This window comes from Apteryx mantelli, chromosome 1 (genome assembly GCF_036417845.1).
Source record: "Apteryx mantelli isolate bAptMan1 chromosome 1, bAptMan1.hap1, whole genome shotgun sequence".
NCBI lineage: Eukaryota > Metazoa > Chordata > Aves > Apterygiformes > Apterygidae > Apteryx > Apteryx mantelli.
In genome coordinates, this window is record NC_089978.1 from 160,369,348 (window position 1) to 160,389,338 (window position 19,991).

Here is a 19,991-nt window from a genome sequence, read left to right on the forward strand (position 1 = left end):
AGCCATGTCATGTAGTCTTATTCCACATGAGACTCTTGTGTTCTGTGGGTTTCTTATTTCATGGATCATAATTTTCTATCTGTTAAATACTTTGGAGTGCTCTGTATAAGCAGTTTACTTGAAAATATCAGTAAGGAGTAGTGATTGTCATACTTTTTTTATTTAATATTTAAATATATAAAATGGACCCCAATAGACAGACTAACACTCATGGGAGGCAACATCTCTTGTATGTTGCGTGACAAAAAACAATTTTGAGCTAAATGTTGCTTACAGAATCACAGAATGGTTGAGGTTGGAAGAGACCTCTGGAGATATCTAGTCCAACCTCCCTGCTCAAGCAGAGTCACCTAGAGCACGTTGCCCAGGATTCTGTCCAGCCGTCTTTTAAATATCTCCAAAGATGGAGACTCCATAACCTCTCTGGGCAATTTTTTCCAGTGCTCAGTCACCCTCACAGTAGAGAAGTTTTTCCTTATGCCCATTAAATGCTGACAATCTATTCTATAAAATACAGACACTCATTTACCGGTTTTGTACAGTTCTAAGTCCTTTTGTTCAAGTCATTGCTCTGTATGTTTCTTCCTCTCCAGGCCAGTCACAAAGCACATCACATTCTACATCTTGCTAAAAAGTCATTGGCTGCTATTTAGATAGTCCTTAGTTCAACCATTTTACCCTTTTTCCTTTCATGCAGGAGGCTGAGATAAACTCAATGTTGTCCACCACTTCAAATCTAACTATCCTCGTGCCTTCTCTTCAAGCAATTGAAAACATGGATGAAGATGAGAAAGTCTTTTGGATGTCAAAGAGTAACATCCCAACCCTACTGAAGTACGTTGATGGTTTGTGTTTTCTTTTCTCCCCCTTTTTTTTTTTTTAATGAATTGATTTGCATTACAAACAAAACTTTGTTTTGAAGTCACTAGAGCAAAACAGCTCTTACATTTTTAAGGGAGGGACATAGGATTCTCCTTTTAGTTACAGTGATATAAATCTCTGTAGCAACTCCTCTGAAAACAAAGACCTTATTTGTTTATTTGTATTATGCCAGTAATGTTTAAAGATCAAGCTGAGATGAGAGCACAGCTGAAAAAGGCACTGTACAAACAATTCCTGCTTTAAACCCCAATTTTAGAATTGTGCACCAAGCATATTTATATGAAAAACTGAGAAAACACAAAACCTTCAAATCCAGTTAATTTCCTTTAGGTATCACATATTGACAGGGGCTTACAGCTTTGCTGATTTCCAGAATTTATCGTCCTCTGATATGCTGCCAACATCTCTACAGAGCAACTTCCTACATTTGTCTGAAGAAAATGGGGTGAGATGACTTGCAAACCACTGTAGTATCATACACCAAATTCTGATCGTCACTGCCACCAGTGTTCTCATATTACAAAACCATACAGATATTACATACCTATGTTTAAAACAAAAAACTATATCATAAAAATTAAAAGTATTGATAACTATATTGGGCCCTCTGAGAGAAACATTAACTTGTATCTTCTCCACCACTTTACCTAGCTGAGGTTTGTTAACAGCATTATTTATTGTTAATTTCATAGTACTGGCTGCAAACTCTGAACAGTCTTGTAGCAAAGCGGAAGTATAGTCCCTGCCTGGAACAGCCTATGAACTAATTTAAGGCAAAGCATGTCAAGGAAATCCACTAACTTATTTTAGGGAGCTGGGAAGGTTGGAGGAAGTAGTGATACTGTGCACATGTCTACATGTGCAACTTGATAGTCCCAAGCCACACAAACGTATTTACAAATGTAAATAACTAATGCCAACTGACAGCCCCCTCCTCTCAGTCCTTTTAGTTAGTACTCCACCTTCTGAGGAGGATTTTCTGGAAATACATATGGCATATTTAAGCACATCAGCCCCTATAAAGGGAGGGAAAAATCCCTCCTCTCTCCCCCCAGGGAAAAATGATGAAGGGGCTCCTTCAAAACAGAAGCAGCACAGGAATGCATGAATCAGGGCATGTGAAGATCAGAGCTCAGCCAACCTGAGAGGGGCACGGGGTTAGCACCCCTACCCCAAATAACTGCCCCTCCCAGCATGATCAGACAGCTTTGCCAGCTTGCACGCAAAGAGCAGAGCCCCAAAGCCGCCTCTTCTGCCTGCGGTCTCCTGAGGGCATCCCCAGCCTTCAACACGGCCTGGCACTAGCAGACTCGCGGCGGAGTCCTAAGCAAGCTTTTGGAAAGGTGTGGAAATTCATAGCACAAATGGCTGGGAAAACACTACCATTGCAATGTAGAAGTAAATCCCTTCTCCTTTCCTCCTTTTAGAACATCACGGTTGAAGGAGCTCACATTGTAGTTGGCGATGTTACATCCACAAATGGGATCATACATGTTATTGATAAGGTATGTGATCACATAGAGAGGATTTATTCCTCTGCACCACAAGCAATGGAAAATCCCAACAGCTCCTGAAAAAATGATTTCTGGGGAACAGCATTTTCTCCTATGTCTGATCCTTGTAGTGGCAAACACAGCATGTGCACATACACTAACATGGGATATCTGCTCCATTTTCAGGTTCTGACCCCACCCCGAAGCACCATAATGCCAAGGCTGCTGGCCCGCTTAGAACAAATGCCTGATTACTCCATTTTCAGGGGCTACATTATTGTAAGCTTTCACATTCTTTTATGAATAGAAGTGGTTCTCCAATTTACTTGCATTAGGACCACTATCAGAATATCAGTGATCATTCTGGCTTGTTTTTGTGTTTTTCACAACAGCAATACAGCCTAGCAGATGAAATAGAAGCTGCAAACACATACACAGTGTTTGCCCCAAATAATGATGCCATAGAAAATTACTTAAAGGACAAAAAGTCTACTCTGGTATGTATTATTCACATATTATTCACATAGCAAGTCTTAACAAATTAATATTTCATTTCAGTTTCAAGTGAATTGAGTGAAAGGTGACAGAAATAGGAAGAGGGGTTAGTTCTCCAGAAATCCAGTAAGTTTGGTTTTGTTTTTAATATCAAGAGGTGAGGAGGGGTGGATCCACCTATATTTTCCTGGCTAGCTATTTGTTCTGGGTTTTGTCCTTCTCTTGATTAAAACAATGCTAATAATATCCAAGACATTTCACCAGTAGACCTTTTTTTTTTTTCTTTTTTTTCTTTTTTAAGAAGGAGATCAGTACAGAAATAACACTTAAACGATTTCCTGGGTGAACAAGTCCAGTCCACTGTCATCACTGGTAACCACATTGTTAATAATCTCACAGAATACTCAAACTCTTTCTTAAGACTATCCAGATGTTTGCCCTCATCAATCCCGGGTGCTGTCCCTGAGCCACTTTGCACCAATGGTTTCTAATCCCAGCTTAAAAGTACTACTGGCCAGTTCTAGGATTGTGCTGAAGACAGCTCAGTCTGGCTTGGTAGAAAAGCTTCCTCAAGCAAACCTCGTTGCTGCTGTCCCTCTCCCAGGAGCCACAGGCAGGGCTAGTGCCCAGCCTAGCTGCCATCTCCTCTTGCCCCTGTGGCCACTCAGCACAGACATGGCCACAGTCACCTCCCCTGCCTGCCACAGGCCTCATTCCAAGAACCAGTTTATATTAATTTGACAGCACACCTCTGGCCAGTTTAATATCCTTTATTCTTATGCCAGCACTGTGCTTTGGCTGAAATAACTTCTCTGTTTCTCTGGCATTTATGCTCTGAAGTATTTACAAGGCCAAGAAGCCTTTTCAAGCCTGTCGGTCTCCTCTCAAGATAAGCTATCCATTTTCTGAGTCATCCCAGCACCTCTCTTCACATTTGCTCCAGTTTGAAACATCTTTATTGAATACAAGTTTCTAGAATCACACCTAGCAGATGAAGCTTCACCAGTAACTTGTACAATGACATTATTCCTTCCCTATCTCTTCCATGCTTACTGTATATGGAGACCACAAAAACAGGGACAGAGTGTGGCCAGGTAAGGAAGCTGAGGAACACAGAGTTCAAATGACTTGCCCCAAAACATTTACTTACAACTGGCAGACCCACAGCAAAAGTTCTGATTACTGCCTCACCAGAAGAATTCACATACAATCAATCTAAATCTGCTCAAATGACTTTTGAAAGCTAATTTAGTTGGTGTCGTAACACAACAATGTAATTTCTGCATCACTATAAGAAGCATCAGTAAACAAAACTTTACATAGCTTTAAGACATCCATCCCATTGAGTTTGGGGTTCTGTTGCTTTTAGTATTAGTTAAATATACAGCAAGGCAACTGGAAGAACAGCAAAGCCTCCCTGTCTCACAGAGCTTAGGCCAAAACATTGGCTGAAATCACACATACAAACATTTCCAGGCTCAAGCCTTCAGCTTCTAAACAGCTCAAAATACACCATTTTTCTTTGACTCCTTTCACAGGATATGGTCTATTATTAACTGTGGGTGGCTGGAATATTTTAACAGACCATCAGCCCACCCCACAGTGCTTTGGCTCTCAGTCCCCCCCCTTACTTGCACTGCCGAGTTAAGGCAGTGAATAGGAGAGAAGGGGGTCTGGAGAAATGCGTTTAATGTTGTCTCGTCTTTGAGTCAAGCGATGCCAAGCAGTGATTAATAGTTCAGGCTTATGCTGTCCATATTTTTCTTATTTGCCCCTGTTAGGGAGTTAATTAATACATTTTACATGTATAGACACAAATACACACACACAGAAATTCTTTGTCTTTCCACTGCTATACATTTACCAGTATGTTTCTTCTGTCTTTCTTCCATCCTCCCACCTTGTCTGGTAGGGCTGACAAATACAATCAGAAGACAACTGTAAGGTTAAGTCTGTCTAAGCTTTCTTCTTTTTATAAAGCACATCAGGAGAGCTCTGCCTCAGAGGGAAGAGTTTGGTGCAGTGAAGAGACCCCATTTCTTGACCTTGGTGGAAGCAAAGTTTTGTTCCCATAGAGTGGTGACTACTCACTCTGCTGGTGATAAATGATAGAAATGAAGGTGGTGAGAGCTAACATTTCCTCCAAATCATACAAGTCAGAAGGATTAAATAGTGCTGGGCAGTGATGGAGACCTCTGCTTTAGTAATTAGATCTGCCTTAATTCCCACCTTCTTGCCTGCAAATATTTCTTTATCAAATCTATGGAAACAAAATGGAATGGGTCCCACCTGATGAGATGTAAAGATCAGCATTACATCATTCTGGACAAAGCCAGGCAACATCACAAATATTGCAAACTGTGGTTGCGTCATGCTTTCAAAAGCTTTTGAAGGAGCTGAAGGGTTAGGAGCAGTATGAATGTTCAGAATGCAACAGTATTTCTCACAAACACTTATTTTATTGCAAATACATATGAGCTGCTGTGAGACTAGATCTGTTGGCTAGGCTAGCTCCAGAACCCTCTTCACATCTACAAGCCTCTCACAAAACCCATTCCACTTCTGCTTTCTCCTCCAAGTCAGGGAGAGCTGAGGGAGTCCCCTGCATTGGAGCAAGATGCAGAAACCTTGAGAAGCCCTCTCAAAAAAAAAAAAAAAAAAAAAAAATTATATACAGAGAATAATTTCATCATATCCATGAAAATGAATATAATCCAGCAATGAGTTGTATAAAACTTTCCAATTAACAACTGTGTCTATAGCACTTTATTGACTGAGGATGACCTTAAAGGTTTTTTTTTTCCCAAAAAAGCCTAACCTATTAATTAGCATGAATTTATAGGCTTTTCAGGGGGTCCATAGGAAAAAATGAGGAGAAAATTACAAAAAGTGAATATGCAACCTTTGATGTCAAATGAAGCAATTAAGTTTGGAGTGTGTCCTAAGAAATCATCTGATTAACTTTCCCTTAAATCTGTCAGCCAGCCCTATGCACAGAAGGGGATACTTCTAGACACAAGCAAACCTTTGGTCCCTCCAGCTCAATAGCCTTTCCTCCTCCATGGCTGAAAGAAGTTGCTCTACGACAGGAAAGCAGACACTCCACAGTAGCAAATCTAAACTAATATGCTCAGTGTTCTTAAATTCTTCTAAACATCTTAATAAATTCAGGCAGTCTATGTTTGGCTTATGCCCTGACAGTCTCATATGCCAAATAACTATTCATACTTTTTTTTAAATGTAACTCTGAATTTAATCATGTGTTTGCAGGACAAGGACCAAATCCAATATCATATTGTGCTGGATGAGAAGCTCCTGAAGAATGACCTGCACAATGGCATGCACAGGGAAACTATGCTCGGGTTCTCCTATCAGGTTGGATTCTTCCTCCACAACAGCAAGGTACCACTGTCTGCACTTACTCAGAGAAATAGGTTTCCTTCTATTTTACTGATCCAAGCTTCAATTTTAAACTGACACACAGACAAAAAAAGCTGTGCACCCCATATTATCCTCTGGACTTCAGTCACACAAAAGATGGCACTCAGATGCAATGCCTCCCTCAAACCTGCTTAATTCAAAGTCAACCTGGAAGGGATATCCAATTGGATTTGATTTCAATTATGCTGTTCAGATCTAGCATCACATTTTAGAAGCTATTGTGGACTTGCATATCTAGCAGCTACAAGCTTGCATTGCAAAGCAGTCACTAATCTGATTTCCAAGAGTCATTAGAAACCTGCCTTCAATTACAAAATGCTAATTCTGTCTTCTGTGGATTTACTCTGCTTTCAATCCCAAGAGCTCAAAGCACTTGGCAACATATATGAATTGCTCTTCAAAACCACTCATTAGAAAAAAAGTCAAGGCATAGAAAGATTAGGTGACCCACCCAATTCAGTGGCACAGCCAGGAAGACAACTTAGCCCTTCTTCTTTGTCCCAGAGCTCCCTCAAGGCATAGGCAAAGGAGGACAGAAAGCTCCTCACCAAAACAGTTTCAGCCCTGCTACTTGCTGTGCCCATGGCAGAGTCTTGGAAAAGCATCCGCTCCAGGGCCTGCCACTGAGGAGGGTACAAGGGGAGTGGGGGGGAGCAGCCCTTGCAGTTAGATGACAAAGCCCTCCTTGAAGGAGCAGCTGCTGGGAGGTCTTCCCTGAAGCCCCCACATGCCCCACAAGTAGCAACCCTCCCCCCCACTGGGTTTCTTCAGATTCTTTTTTCAAACCCTTCACTTTTACACCTTGCAGTGGGAAGAGCTGCTCTGGCTGCCCCTTGACATCCCAGTTGCTAAGAAACCTGAACTGGCTGCTTCTCAACTCATGCCTTCCTTCACGTCTACACGCAGTCCAGTAAAGCTCTTAAATGCACCAAGTGGGATGTAAGCAAGTGCTTAAAGTTAACTATGCTCTTAAATTTTTCTAAAGCAAGACTTGTACGTTGCTCCTTCTTTCACCCATTACTGCTCCAGTTACGATATAACCACTGAAGAGCTCTGCTACTTTCTAACTGGTTGCCTTTCTTTTGCAGCTGTTTATAAATGATGCACTGATAAGCTATACAAATGTTGCAACAGACAAAGGAATTATACATGGATTGGGAAAAGTCCTGGAAATCCAGAAGAATAGGTGTGATATTAATGATACTGTGATCATTGTAAGTTGGTCCTCTTTGTGTAGATGTTTTAAGGAGTGTTGTAGAGGTCTATAGCAAAATACAGCTAAAACATAGAGGATACATGATACTGTATTTGCCAGTAAGAGACGCATGCATTTTCTATAAAGATATTCCTACCAGAGCTCTGGCATCCTATTAAAACTGCTTTGATCCTGCAGTTAGGGTACTGACAATCTAGATAAAATATAATTAGAATGGCACAGGAATAAGTTCATTGCTGAGGTTTAATTTTCAGAAAACAATAACAATGCACTATTTAAATAGATCTTCTTAACCAGGCCACTTGTTTATAAAGTAAGCAAGTGAAAAATAACTGGAAAAAACATTTTGCCTTACTAAGAATATGTTATCTTTTCATTCCAGGTATAGATTACCTCTGCACATACGTATTAATTCCTTTTGCCCTCTGAATAAAGCATTCTCTCTCTTTTGCGCCTTTTACATATCAGAAACAAATTGTTTTTACCTTCCTCCAAAGAATAGGATATGGTTTCCTCAGATTGGCAGGGAAAGGTTTCCCTTCTGTCTTTTCTCATGAGCAGGTGAAATAGGACAACAAACAAACAGCGTACTTCCCCACCTATGGAAAATGACAACATGTACAAGCTAGACAAAGATGACAATACAAGATTTGTGCTCTGTCTAAAGCAAATTTAAACAGGCAGAAACTTTTAAAGCCTAGTTCTTTTCCTTGGGATACAGTCCCATATTTGAATATATTTCACTCTGGAAGTTTTTCCCTAGCTTTGCTCAGTCAGGTACTAGGCTTCTCACATAGTTTTCTAGAGGAATCATTTTCCAGGGGAAAAAAAAAAGACTATGTTCAGAATCAGAAGGCACTTAAACATACATTTATACCTTATTAAAACAGGGGGAACATAAGTGCATACTTAGTTAAATAGGAATGATATTAAACATGCGCCTAAATGCACAAACTGACCTTACATATGCAAATGATTTGAGGTTACATGTGCACTGACATTTGTAGCATTGGATATACACACTGTATGAGATTTCCCCAAGCTGCCATTGCCCTTGTGCCACAAGAAAGCTGTATCTGAGCTCAGGATTTGCCTCTTATTGTCCTTTCCTTGGGAAGCATTTCCTTAGGAGAGCACAGAGGAACATCTATTGGAGCTTTCTTCCCTCCTCTTTCCCTTGGGAGAAAAACTCCTTTTGGGAGTCCATGAAGACGTACTGGTGGGGATGTTCTTCCTTGCCGGGCAATCCAGCTACCCTGACTATCTTTAGCAAACATGTTATCCTAGACTATGTGATTCCTGTCTCCCACTGTGGGTACGATTAGGAATATACTTTGATTTTTTTTTTTAATAAAAAAACAGATGAAATCTGTCTGTAGCTCTATACAGTCCTTATTAACTACATTCCATTTGTGTTTCTAAAGGAAAAGTGCAGACTTTGTTTGCAGCCATCAAGCTGTCCCCCAGGAACAAAAGAATTGGTAAGTATTTTATCATAAATACTAAATATTTTTTGGTCAAAACTGAGCAGAAGGAGACATTTAATCCTGTGTGCTTTTAGTATAATTGCCTCAGTTTCAATGAGAGTTATACTAGTTACTTTAGCCTGCTACATACATTATTTACAATCAACAGACTCAATCCATCCTTGATTGAAGCCACACTGGGAGCAAGGGAGCAGAATCAAGAGCAGCTCAAAGATAGTTTTATCTTTAAAAACTAGTCACTAGTATGCATTGAGGCACCTGAAGGCTCCTCCAACCAAAAAGATTACCTCTACTGTACAAAATTGTAAGGGACCTTGAGCATGGTCTGGAGTGTTTGCTACAGGAGGAATTAGAGAAGCTGGGTTTTGCCCTTTATGCCATAGGTATACCGAAGGGCAAACTCAGCCTGGCCCCAGCAGTGCTGTGGGTTAGGGTCACAAGGAGATTTGGACACTAAGACTTCAGGTGCTCAGGTCCAACGTACAAGAGCTGTGGGTGTTTAGTGGGTCCCTGTCAACCATGATGAGACCTAGAGTCTCTTGCTGTCTAAATTCATCTAAGAAAGTCCCTCTGATGGGACCATACAGCAAATTTTGCCTTTTAACTATTTTTTAACTAGACTAATTATGTCAGTAATAGGATTCCAAAAGTGATCAAGTTTCTACCACTCCATTAAAATAATTGGCTGACAAAGCGCAACTAAAGTACTTGTAAGTAAAACTCAAACATTAACATTTCATTTATAATGAGCAGCTGGATGCCTTATCTGAATCTCCTGACAGGTGTACAATGAGACTGGAAATCTTCAAAAAGCAGACTTTCAGAGTTGTGTCCAGACCTCAAATAAAGTGCATCAACAGCTATTTTTGCAGTATTTTGGCACTCAGTTTTCCAAGTAGTATTAGGAAGGACAAGAAATGTGTCAGAAAGAAAAAAGAAACAAGTTATATTTAAAACTGCAGAAAAGTTTCCATTCAATCCTTAGCAAAGGCAATATTAGAGGTATCTTTTAAATGCCATAGGACACTGAGCTGAATTGACTACATATTCTTTAGCAAAAGTCATTTTAGCTAGTGGTTTTTTACTTCTAAGACTATATCCTTAGATTTCATTGTGAACATATGACCCAGACAAAGCATGCCATGCATAAAGTTAACATGCAATTTTTTAAAAACATTTAAAAGTAGCTGATCGATATTACACAAAAGTGTAGCTGTTTTTCTGATTTCTGTTCAGGCAGGGGAGAAGAAATATTGTGTCCTCTCTGAAAACAACAGGAGAACGTACACCATCCAAATTGGATGCCAGCCAAAATGTGCAAAAACCATCATTGTGAGTATTTAACATCATTACTACTATTTGTATTGCAGTAAAATCCAGGAACCTACATCCCTGAACCCCACCCTCCTTGTATTAAGTCACTATACATGCAGTAGATATAAGCCAGTTCCTGACAAATATATTTATAGGCCTTTTATTTGGCCGGCTTCAGCACCCAGCACGCACTGGAGGTTAAAGCCCACTGATCGCTGCAGTAGAGGAACAGTGGGGAGCCATGACAGTACAGAGGGAGCAAGAGTTAAAGGAAGGCAACGCTGCCCTTCACTGTAGCACTCCCTCAACTTTTCCCTGGGGCAGTGGAGGGCACCTGAGTCGCACCAAGGTCTCAGACCAGCAGCCAGAACCACAGTGACAAGCAAGGCCAAGGGGAGCAGACACTGTTGCTGAAGCACTGCAAAAGGACAGATCCCTGATTCATCCATGCTCAAGAGACCACGTCTGCCCAGTGCCTGCTTTCTGGCATACTTGGATGGGCAGGGGCCTCCACTACCCTGATTGTGACCTCCAGGATGGTATTTCTTTGTTTTCAGACGAGGGAGTGCTGTGCAGGTTTCTTTGGGCAGCAATGCCAGCCCTGTCCCGGGAAAGCAGGGAATGCCTGCTTTGGGAACGGCATCTGCATGGATGGCATCAATGGCACGGGCACATGCGAATGTGGAGAGGGGTTTGTCGGCACAGCCTGTGAAAGTTGCATCGAAGGCAAATACGGCCACAATTGCGATCAAGGTACTGAGTGCCTCTGAGCCACACAGACACCTTTGCTGATCTCGTCAGTTGTGCCACCAGTGGTAGTTAAGGCTTTAAGGAAAATGCCAAGTATTGCAAGATTTAAAATTAAGTCACCATGGTTAGCAAGCTACATATTCGTGTTTAAAAATAAGATATTTTCCCTCAACTTGCCAGCTGACTCAGGGAAAGTCCCTTGTTAGTTCTCTGAAGGAAAGGTATAAACCTTTCCTTTAGTTCTTCTAACTGTGTCCATTCTAGATCCTAGAAAGCTACATCTTTCTCAGAATAACAGGCCTGTCATTAAATCCTTTTCTTTCCCCATTATGGTATTTTCATCTCAACTCCCTTGTTGAGAGAACAACTTGTTTACAGACAGTGCCTACTAGTCTTGCATATGACAGCCTTGGAACAGCATTCAATGCAAATAATCCTCTTTGATACTGCTTTTTTCACTAATATTTTCCTATTAAAATACAGGTTTCTGTTCTTTTATTTGACGACAGAGAAAAGATAAGTTTTTGAATTTAGATTTATTCTGTAGGAAGAAGCCAAGAGGCACAAGCCAAAAAAAAAAACATTTCTCTAAACAGTTTAGAGCACACCTGGCAGAAGATGCAATAAGCAGAATACCTTTGGGCCATTTTCCTGCCCTTTCCATCACTGACTTGCTGTGCACACACTGTTATCCCGCATAGTGTGAGTGATTTCCTCCCCATCTCTCCCCAGTGTGCCCTTGTGTCCATGGGAAATGTAACAGCGGGATTGATGGGGATGGCTCCTGTGAATGTGACATCGGTTGGAGAGGAGTAACATGTGAGAGTGGTGAGTGTCCCCTCTCCTTTCTCTGGGGAAGGAAGTGAGCATTTCGGGAAATGCTAGAACCGCAGCCATGACCAGATCCTAGTGCAGAAGGTCCATGATGGCTGCCAGATATCCAGCAGTTTCCCTACACACAAAGAAATAAGGGCGGAACACTGGTATACTCAGGCCTGTGCTCAAGGAATTGACCATCATACTAATAGAAAGCCAAATGAGTTACTGGGCATGAGACTTAAATGCATTACTTAGCTAATTATCTAGATGTGTCACGCACTGTCCCAAAAGAATATCGCATTTGTTAAGAATGTATATTTTGCAGAGCAGGGTCGCCTAGCACGTTTTGATCCTCAGATCAAAAGCCTCTCAAGTGTTTCAGTAAGTTGGTTTAGCTATACAACATTGGATATCAATTTATATTCTCATTAATACAATAAAAATTGCCAAGTAAATCAGTTTGTGTTGATTTAATATGGCTACTATAATTGATTAAATTATATTATCATATAAAATATATTTAATACCTATTTCAAAACTAGTTATTTTATATAAATAGTGTTAATATTCTACATTAATGTTAAATTTTAATTTTATAAATACACTAACAATAATATTCAATACCTGTTTTAAATTTGCTCAGGGAAAAACAGTACTGAAAGGAGCTTTATAGTTAACATTGATGGAACTTCAATGGGATCTGAGCAACAGTCAGTTCCTTTAAAAAAAAAAAAAAAAAAAAGCAAAAAAAACCCCTAAGCTTATAGAATTAATCCCCACGTGCAAAAGTCAGAGTGAAGATAAATAACAAAAGGTGAAATGCTTTCCTAGTAATAGGATGGCATGCCTCTTCCTCGCAACAGAATTTAAATGGTACCCAATGATTTGTGTACATGGGGTCATTTAGCCAAAGGGAGGGCTGGCTTCCTTGGGAGAGAGAGGTTCTCTAATGGGAGAGCAACAGACTCTAGCTCTGCACGGTGGTAGTAAGAGAGTGGGAAACTAGAAGGATATTGACCTGAAAGGCTCTGATCCCTGTTTTTTTTTGTGTTGCAGAAATCAAAGATGATGCATGTAACAGCTCATGCCATACCAGTGCTAAGTATGTATGAAATCCACTTATTTGGAGGAGCGGGGAGAGAAAGGGGGTCCTTTGCAAGGCCAAAAGCAGTCTTACTCTTCAGCAAGATTCTCCATAGCACAGATAACACTGAAATTTTCTGCCCCCAGGATAAGGACAGTGAAAGTGTCAGGACACTCCTGCAGTAGGAACGAGGCAGAAGAGGCAGAGCTGCAACAGAAACACAGGGGGAAAGCTTTAGAGAACAGGGATTGCTACTCCTGTTGCTGCCATAGGAGGGAAGGGTACAGGCTGTGACTTATGCTGTTTAAGCTGTCTCTCCAGACACTGCTGCCACTGTGTGTACCCTGGTTTTCCCATAGCATCAGCAGATCTGCCTTTCCAGGGCTCGGGCATGGGCAAAGCAAATGCAAGACCACAGCCTGCTGGGGCAGTTGCCACCTTCAGCTTTGCCTGGGGCTGTCTGTAGTGCCCACATTTCCGGAAGCTGCGCGCAGGTTACTAACTCCCTCCTGAGGTGTCTGAAATTCTGACAACTTGCAATGCTTCCTAATTTTCTGGAGGCTGGCACCACTTCACAGTGTCTATACAATATTCATGGACCAGGCTGAAGAGTTCAAAATGTGCGTGTTAAAAGGGGAAATAAATGGGATGCTGTGGAAAGAAAAAGGTGAGACAAGTCCTAAAATGCAGTATACAAAGAAATAGAGTCTACAGCACTAAAGTGAACAGGTGGACAGGACAAGACTGGTCACAAAGGTGGATTTCTGAAGTGGGTTTTACTTGCCCCTTCTGCTTCCCCCCCACCATCACCACAAACATAACTAAGAAAAACCATCAGCACTAGGGACTACACCAAAAGGAGCTGCATTTGACAAGAAACATCTCTCCTTTCTCTTCACGTCAAAATGTACAAAAAAAATGCTCTCTGCTGTCCAGCACCAATACAATGAGACTGAAACCAATTTTCAAAGGAGCAAATTACCTGCAATTCAGCCATTTACTGAAGTGCACTCACTCCATTTTTGACCAGGCAGCATGATTTCTGTAACTAAGACACCAAAAGAACAAGGAAAGATGGTTGGAATGTCACCTTATTTTTGGCAACTTTATAGGAGCAGAGAAATCGGAGACACACCCCCTTTTCCAGGGTATAATTCTTTCTCTTTCCTTGTGTGACCTGTAGTTCATAGCAGTGATATTTCACCAGGCTTTTTGGAAAAATTCTACCCTGAGATGTACTCAGTGGGATCCCACACTTGCTGGGGTCAAGATTTAGTTTCTGACAGTAAAAGCAGATTCTTACTCATCCACAGCCATATTCCTGTATGTACTGGGACTAGGCACAGGTTTGACAGACATGGGGGAAGAGTGGGATTGTACTTGATATTTTTTGGCACTGTCATGTGATAACAGCAGGGAGCAGTCCTTGTGTTGACCAGTGTTTATGAGGCAGTAAATCCACACTTGCATACAGACGGCCAAACTTTCCAGAAAAACAAACTTTAACCTGGGGCACCCAAAAGTCTGGCCACCATTCCTGGGCATCAGTTCTGTGTTCCTCAATAAATTACACGTGTGCACAAAAAAAATTTCTACACAGTTTTTGGCTAAGCAGGCACACAATTTCTGGTGTTCTGTGTGAGAAGATAGGACACTTCCATGCCCAAAGCATACTTTTTAATACTTAAAATAAAACATCCAAAATGCATTCTGAAAGTTTGATCTAGGTTCATTTTAATGGTTATAACTACATCATACCATAAGATTAAATACCTCCTTATTTCTATGCAATGTTACCTTCAGATCAATGCACAATGACAACTGTACCAGAGACATGACTACGTTTTTTCCCTTATGTCATTTCCCTCCTTTCACTTCTCTAGCTGCCTTCTTCTACCAAATGGCACCGCCTATTGCAAGTGTGCAGCTGGATTCAAGGGCAATGGGACAGTCTGTGCAGGCAAGTGGACTTTGTTTCCTACCTTTTGAAAGGACGTGCTTGAAGCACTCTGCGGTCACAGTGAGATGGAGGAGCTGGTAAGAGATGAGCCCTTCCCTAAACAGCAGTTAAAGAACAGGAATTGCTGCCAGAGTGCTCAAAATGAATAGGGTGCAACAGGTGCAGGTTCACAGCAAACAAAGGACTCAATCTCCAGGTTGCAAGATATTGTGCTAAGGGAGATCAGAGAATAGGGAAGATACTGTACACAACCTAGGCCCCATTTTTTGTAGAGCAATAATGCCTGGATTATGTATTTTTCTCCGTTTTCAACAAAGCCAAACAGAGGCCAATTCAGGGTATAACAGCACTTCCAACTATTGGAAGCTGTACAGTCCTGTTATACTGTCAGTGTTCTGAACTTGCACAGATTTCTGGGTTGACAGCTTCTTTAGTCCACGAACCTCAGAAAGGGGCAATAACAGTTTATCCTAGGTGTTCTTCTCAGAGTATGGGATATCCAGATTTACAAAGTAGACTTCCTGCTGCAGTGATTGTAATTAATTTTTATAGTTACTTTACCTAATCCTTAGCTGATTAAAAAACTAATGCTCTTGGGAACAGGAGCATATTTGTCTAATAACAATGGCTAGCAGGGTCCTAATACAAGATCTTAACACCCCTTACTCTGGCTGCTTTGCTTTTCTCTTCTGGCACAAATCAAGCTAAAAGCCAGTTTAATCTACTGGTGGGAAACACCCCACATGCAGGAAGTCCTGGGTGACATAGACCTCTTATAGTGCCTCTGTGCTCACCCTTATTCCCCTATACCAAATGATTCCTGTGCAAAAAAGATTATGGGACGAGTAATCTCCCCAGTCTAGATGTTCCAGCTGCTGAAACAGGAATTTGAGGTCATTTGAAGAAAAAATAAAAAATAAATGATTGTGTTTGAATAACCCAAGGACTGCAGAACCAAGATTTACAGAGACCCACTTATTTCTGCTTCTCTGTCCCTCATTCCTCATCCAGCCAGGACTTTTTGTCACAGGAGGGCTGAGTGGTATTAGACTTCAGACCTCCTGCAAGGGAAGGCCATTTGATCTGTGTGCAGAAAAGGGCAAACTAAGGGAAAGCTTCAAACACCCCTCTAACCTAATGAAGAATGTGAAGTACCCTTCTTTACTGGGCTTGTTAGAATGTACAGAATGGGAAGATGGGAGATTACTGAAAGCCAGTCCTGGACGAATTCTTACTTTCCACACTTCTCAACTTTCCCTCTTGCAATCAGTAAGAAATTAATAAATATCTAGCACTAATGACATCTATGGACTCTTAAATCAGAAAGGTTCCTTGTTCAGAAAATGTCAGCACATCCCTTTAAAAGATGCAGAAGACTTAATCTGAAGAGAAAGCCATTTAAGCATATTGGTTTAATTTGGATTTTTGTCACTGTTCAGCTATTGATGCTTGCGAGACCAGCAATGGTGGCTGCTCTGCCAAAGCAGAATGTAGAAAAACAACACCTGGAAATAGAGTCTGCGTTTGCAAGGCTGGGTACACTGGAGACGGAATAGTCTGCATTGGTAAGCATTCACAACGTCTTGTATATCGCAAGGAAGGAAGTTACAGGAGTGCATTGTTCTGTGGATGGAAGAAGATCCATCTAAGACCCAGGATTGCAGTTTCCTGATACTATAGCCCCTGATGCCAAAGACATATCAACACTCTTTCTTGCAACACCATGTGGTAGATATGACTTGACAAACTGCATCTGTAGCAGTACAGTATAACACCAAAGCTAATAAGACAGACCTGCCTCTCAGCAGAGATAGCCCAGTCAGTCACAGTGTGATACACCCATGCTCCTCTGACCATTGCAGACTGAAAGAGTCTGGTACCATACCTCCCCACGTACCATTCTAAAAATACTAACTGCAGGGTTTTAGTCTTTACCAAGGCAACTACGAGAGCCAGACTGAGGTATCAAATAGCTAAGACAATTTCATTGATTCATAGTTGTCATAATCTGCATGCCTGGTATGCTTTACTTCTGAGAAGCCAAGAAGGGAGATTCATAAGTCACTCTTTTTGCTACTGTTTCTGTTTTATAAAGAAATCAACCCTTGTCTAGAGAACAACGGTGGCTGTGATAGAAGTGCTGAATGCACCCAGACTGGACCCAATCAAGTGAGTACTCTGTTAATGCAAATAAATAGGACTGGACTGATCATTTCCAGTTGGGTAAAGAATTTCCCCATCTGAACTTTCTTTTAAATGGAAACTGGGTTTTGCAACAACAAAAATTCTGAAAAGTATATGCTCCCCTAAAAAATGCACTCTTTTGGGGGGGGGGGGAGCACTGAGGAGGGAAATGGGGACACAAACCTGAAAAAAAAAATGTATTTGTTAGAAGAAATCTAAAAAATGTAGAGGCAAACATTGTTCTGATGTTTCAAACCAAATCCAAAAGTGTTTTTTCTCCTTCTGGAGGTTTTCATGTGAAAACCTGTCAGTTTGAAAATATTACCAAATAAGACTTCCTTTATTGTTACAGAAACTGTCTGTGGAAAAATTCCATTTCAGACTAGCCCTTCTCCCAGCATTGCTCAAATGTATTCAAAGAGACAAAACAGGCTGAATCATAATTCTCATAGTCATTCACTCTTTCAACATTCTGTGACCATCGTGAAGAAATACCGTATACTCTCCAAAGAGACAGAAGTAAAAAAGACTTAAGGGGAAGAGGAGAAAAATTGGCCCAGGCAATCACATTGCACAGATTACTGTTTCTATTTTAATAACAGTTCCCAAAGAAGCTGAACTCCCCGATTGCAGCACTTATTATCATCCCTGTAGTTTCATATTGGCTCTTGGCAGCACTGCAGTCCTCCAATGGGGACTGCACAGCAGTATTTCTTCAGGAGCAAGGCAAAAAAAAAAAAAAACAAAACAGATCAGGAGTCAGAGTCTGATTCCTGCTTTCCAGTTGCCCCAGGGAGAGGAGAGGGCAGGGCATAATCCCTGTCAGCTCCTGTTGCTGATACTGATTAATTATCCCTGTACCTTGACTGTCATTTGCAAGTCAGCATGTTTCTAGCGGGAGTGCAGAGCTGCTTACTCCTTCCTTGTCCATCTGGACAAGATGAATGATGGTTATTCTCTTCCTGACATGGTCACTGATGATAGAAGTAGTAGCTACAATATGATTATGTATACTTCCTTACCCATGGGAACACAGTTAACACAAGAGCAGTAATAACCTCCATTATAAAATCCCATCACTGCACAGCCTAACTTCTATGCTAGAAATGCTTGTGCTTTCTCAAGGAGTTTGAGACATCCAGATTTATAAAATATTGCTATTAAACTGCCTGGCAGTTTTTGTTTCTGCTGCAGAAATCTCCTCCAAAAATTTCGTCTTCTACATATTAAATGTGAATTCTAAACTGAGCCCCATTAAGTAGTGAATTGAAGAGGAGGAGAAGTCATTTCTTTGTAGCTGTATTAATTTTTTATCAGCATGATAACTGCAAGGACAAAAAAGAGTAATCATAACATAAGCATTGAATGTATTGCCACTGAATGAGAAGCTGAATAGCAGCATCAGGACACAACTGTGTTTTGTAGAGATGTTTATAGAGATATTTCAACACTTAAAAAAAAATGTGGGGGATAGAGGAATATCAACCAACAAAAATGAAGCAAGGGAAACAATTTAGGCTTTTAGCCAGTTATACAAGGAGGGTAACAGTGCGTGGAGTTGGAAGGGGTCATTTCAAATAACCAGAAAAGCAGGGGGTGGGGGAAGAGAGCAAGATGGATAGGCAGGGAAACAGAAGATAGAGCTTGTTGGAAACTGGTACCTTTCCATGTATACGTTTCCTATTTTCACTTTATAGGCAACATGTAATTGCTTGAAGGGATATTCTGGAGATGGTAAAAGATGCACATATATCAGTCTGTGTTCACAGGTAAGTATCATTTTATGGAAAGCATTTAAGTTCTTGTTATAACCATTGCATATTGGGGTTTTGCATGCATTCAGAACTCACATATGAGGGTTACCCCCTCTATGCCAGAATCAAAAAACTAGCTAAGCCCATTCTTAGTTCAGTATATGCTTTAACACTGTCAGTATTTTAGAAACTAAGCATGCAGTCAGGACTTTTCCTGAACCAAAGCCTGAATGTAATACAAGTCAGGACTCTTGACTCATCACTGAGTCAGAAAAACAACTTCAGATCAAATCTAGAGAAACAGATGCTAGTCTGTAGTAGTTAAATGTAAGTCATGTCTTCTCAGCAGATTTTTTGTCACTGCTAGAATTCATATGAAAAGTTACTATCTAAATTTGCGTTGGGGACCTGGAGGGCTTACCAACATTTTAGTTAATATGAGAAGAAAAGCAGAGGTTTTTGACAAGACACAATTAAAGAGCCTGATTCAAATGATAAAGCAGAAGAGAAATGCTATCTATTACATGTAGCAGTAGTGCCAAAAATGATAATGCCAAAAAAATTCAAAGGTTCAGGTTGTTGACTCTCAAAGGCTAGGTCTAGCTGTTCTAGGAGACAGGAGTTTGGGAACCAAGAGAAGAGTCTATTGTAGGTCAAAAACTCCATTTAATGACAATATAAGATGCCGGGAGGGGGGGGGAAGAAATCAGTTCTTGCATGTGATTTGGGACATCTGCGCAGTCTGAAAGAAAGACACAATCAGATGTCAGCATATACATCCTCTCTCTGTCTGAACTATGGTCAAATCAGAGTATCAAGTCCTTGCATTGCCAGGTCATTACTAATGAAATCCATTCCCCAGGCAAAGAGTACCATGGAGCCTGGGCACATCTAGGATCCCTGGAGTAGATGTTTTTACCAGCGGTTCCAGCCTACATGCTCACCTGGGGCAATGCTCCTGCTGAGCAATTGAAGACAGGAGCCCCACGGCCCGTACAGCTGTGCACAGGCTGCTCTTGGGGGAATTTCCCAACACATCCTCGTGCACACATGGTGCAGGATAGCTACACTGCAAGCTGCAGCACAGAGTAGGGTTACCCACAGCATAGTGA

The 19,991-nt window shown here is 41.0% G+C and overlaps 1 protein-coding gene across 2 annotated transcripts in view; it reads left to right on the forward strand.

The window, feature by feature from the left end:
- STAB2 (stabilin 2) overlaps nucleotides 1-19,991 on the forward strand; it is a 98,685-nt gene that overhangs the window by 49,296 nt on the left and 29,398 nt on the right. For both annotated transcript variants that reach the window (XM_013947480.2, XM_067308395.1), the window contains exons 29-44: nucleotides 698-834; nucleotides 1,213-1,327; nucleotides 2,310-2,387; nucleotides 2,562-2,654; nucleotides 2,768-2,872; nucleotides 6,141-6,272; nucleotides 7,400-7,525; nucleotides 8,952-9,008; nucleotides 10,251-10,346; nucleotides 10,886-11,081; nucleotides 11,811-11,906; nucleotides 12,954-12,999; nucleotides 14,865-14,941; nucleotides 16,381-16,506; nucleotides 17,037-17,110; nucleotides 18,823-18,894. In XM_013947480.2, the coding sequence (XP_013802934.1) occupies nucleotides 698-834; nucleotides 1,213-1,327; nucleotides 2,310-2,387; nucleotides 2,562-2,654; nucleotides 2,768-2,872; nucleotides 6,141-6,272; nucleotides 7,400-7,525; nucleotides 8,952-9,008; nucleotides 10,251-10,346; nucleotides 10,886-11,081; nucleotides 11,811-11,906; nucleotides 12,954-12,999; nucleotides 14,865-14,941; nucleotides 16,381-16,506; nucleotides 17,037-17,110; nucleotides 18,823-18,894 (1,626 nt within the window). The remainder of the gene's footprint in view (nucleotides 1-697; nucleotides 835-1,212; nucleotides 1,328-2,309; nucleotides 2,388-2,561; nucleotides 2,655-2,767; nucleotides 2,873-6,140; nucleotides 6,273-7,399; nucleotides 7,526-8,951; nucleotides 9,009-10,250; nucleotides 10,347-10,885; nucleotides 11,082-11,810; nucleotides 11,907-12,953; nucleotides 13,000-14,864; nucleotides 14,942-16,380; nucleotides 16,507-17,036; nucleotides 17,111-18,822; nucleotides 18,895-19,991) is intronic.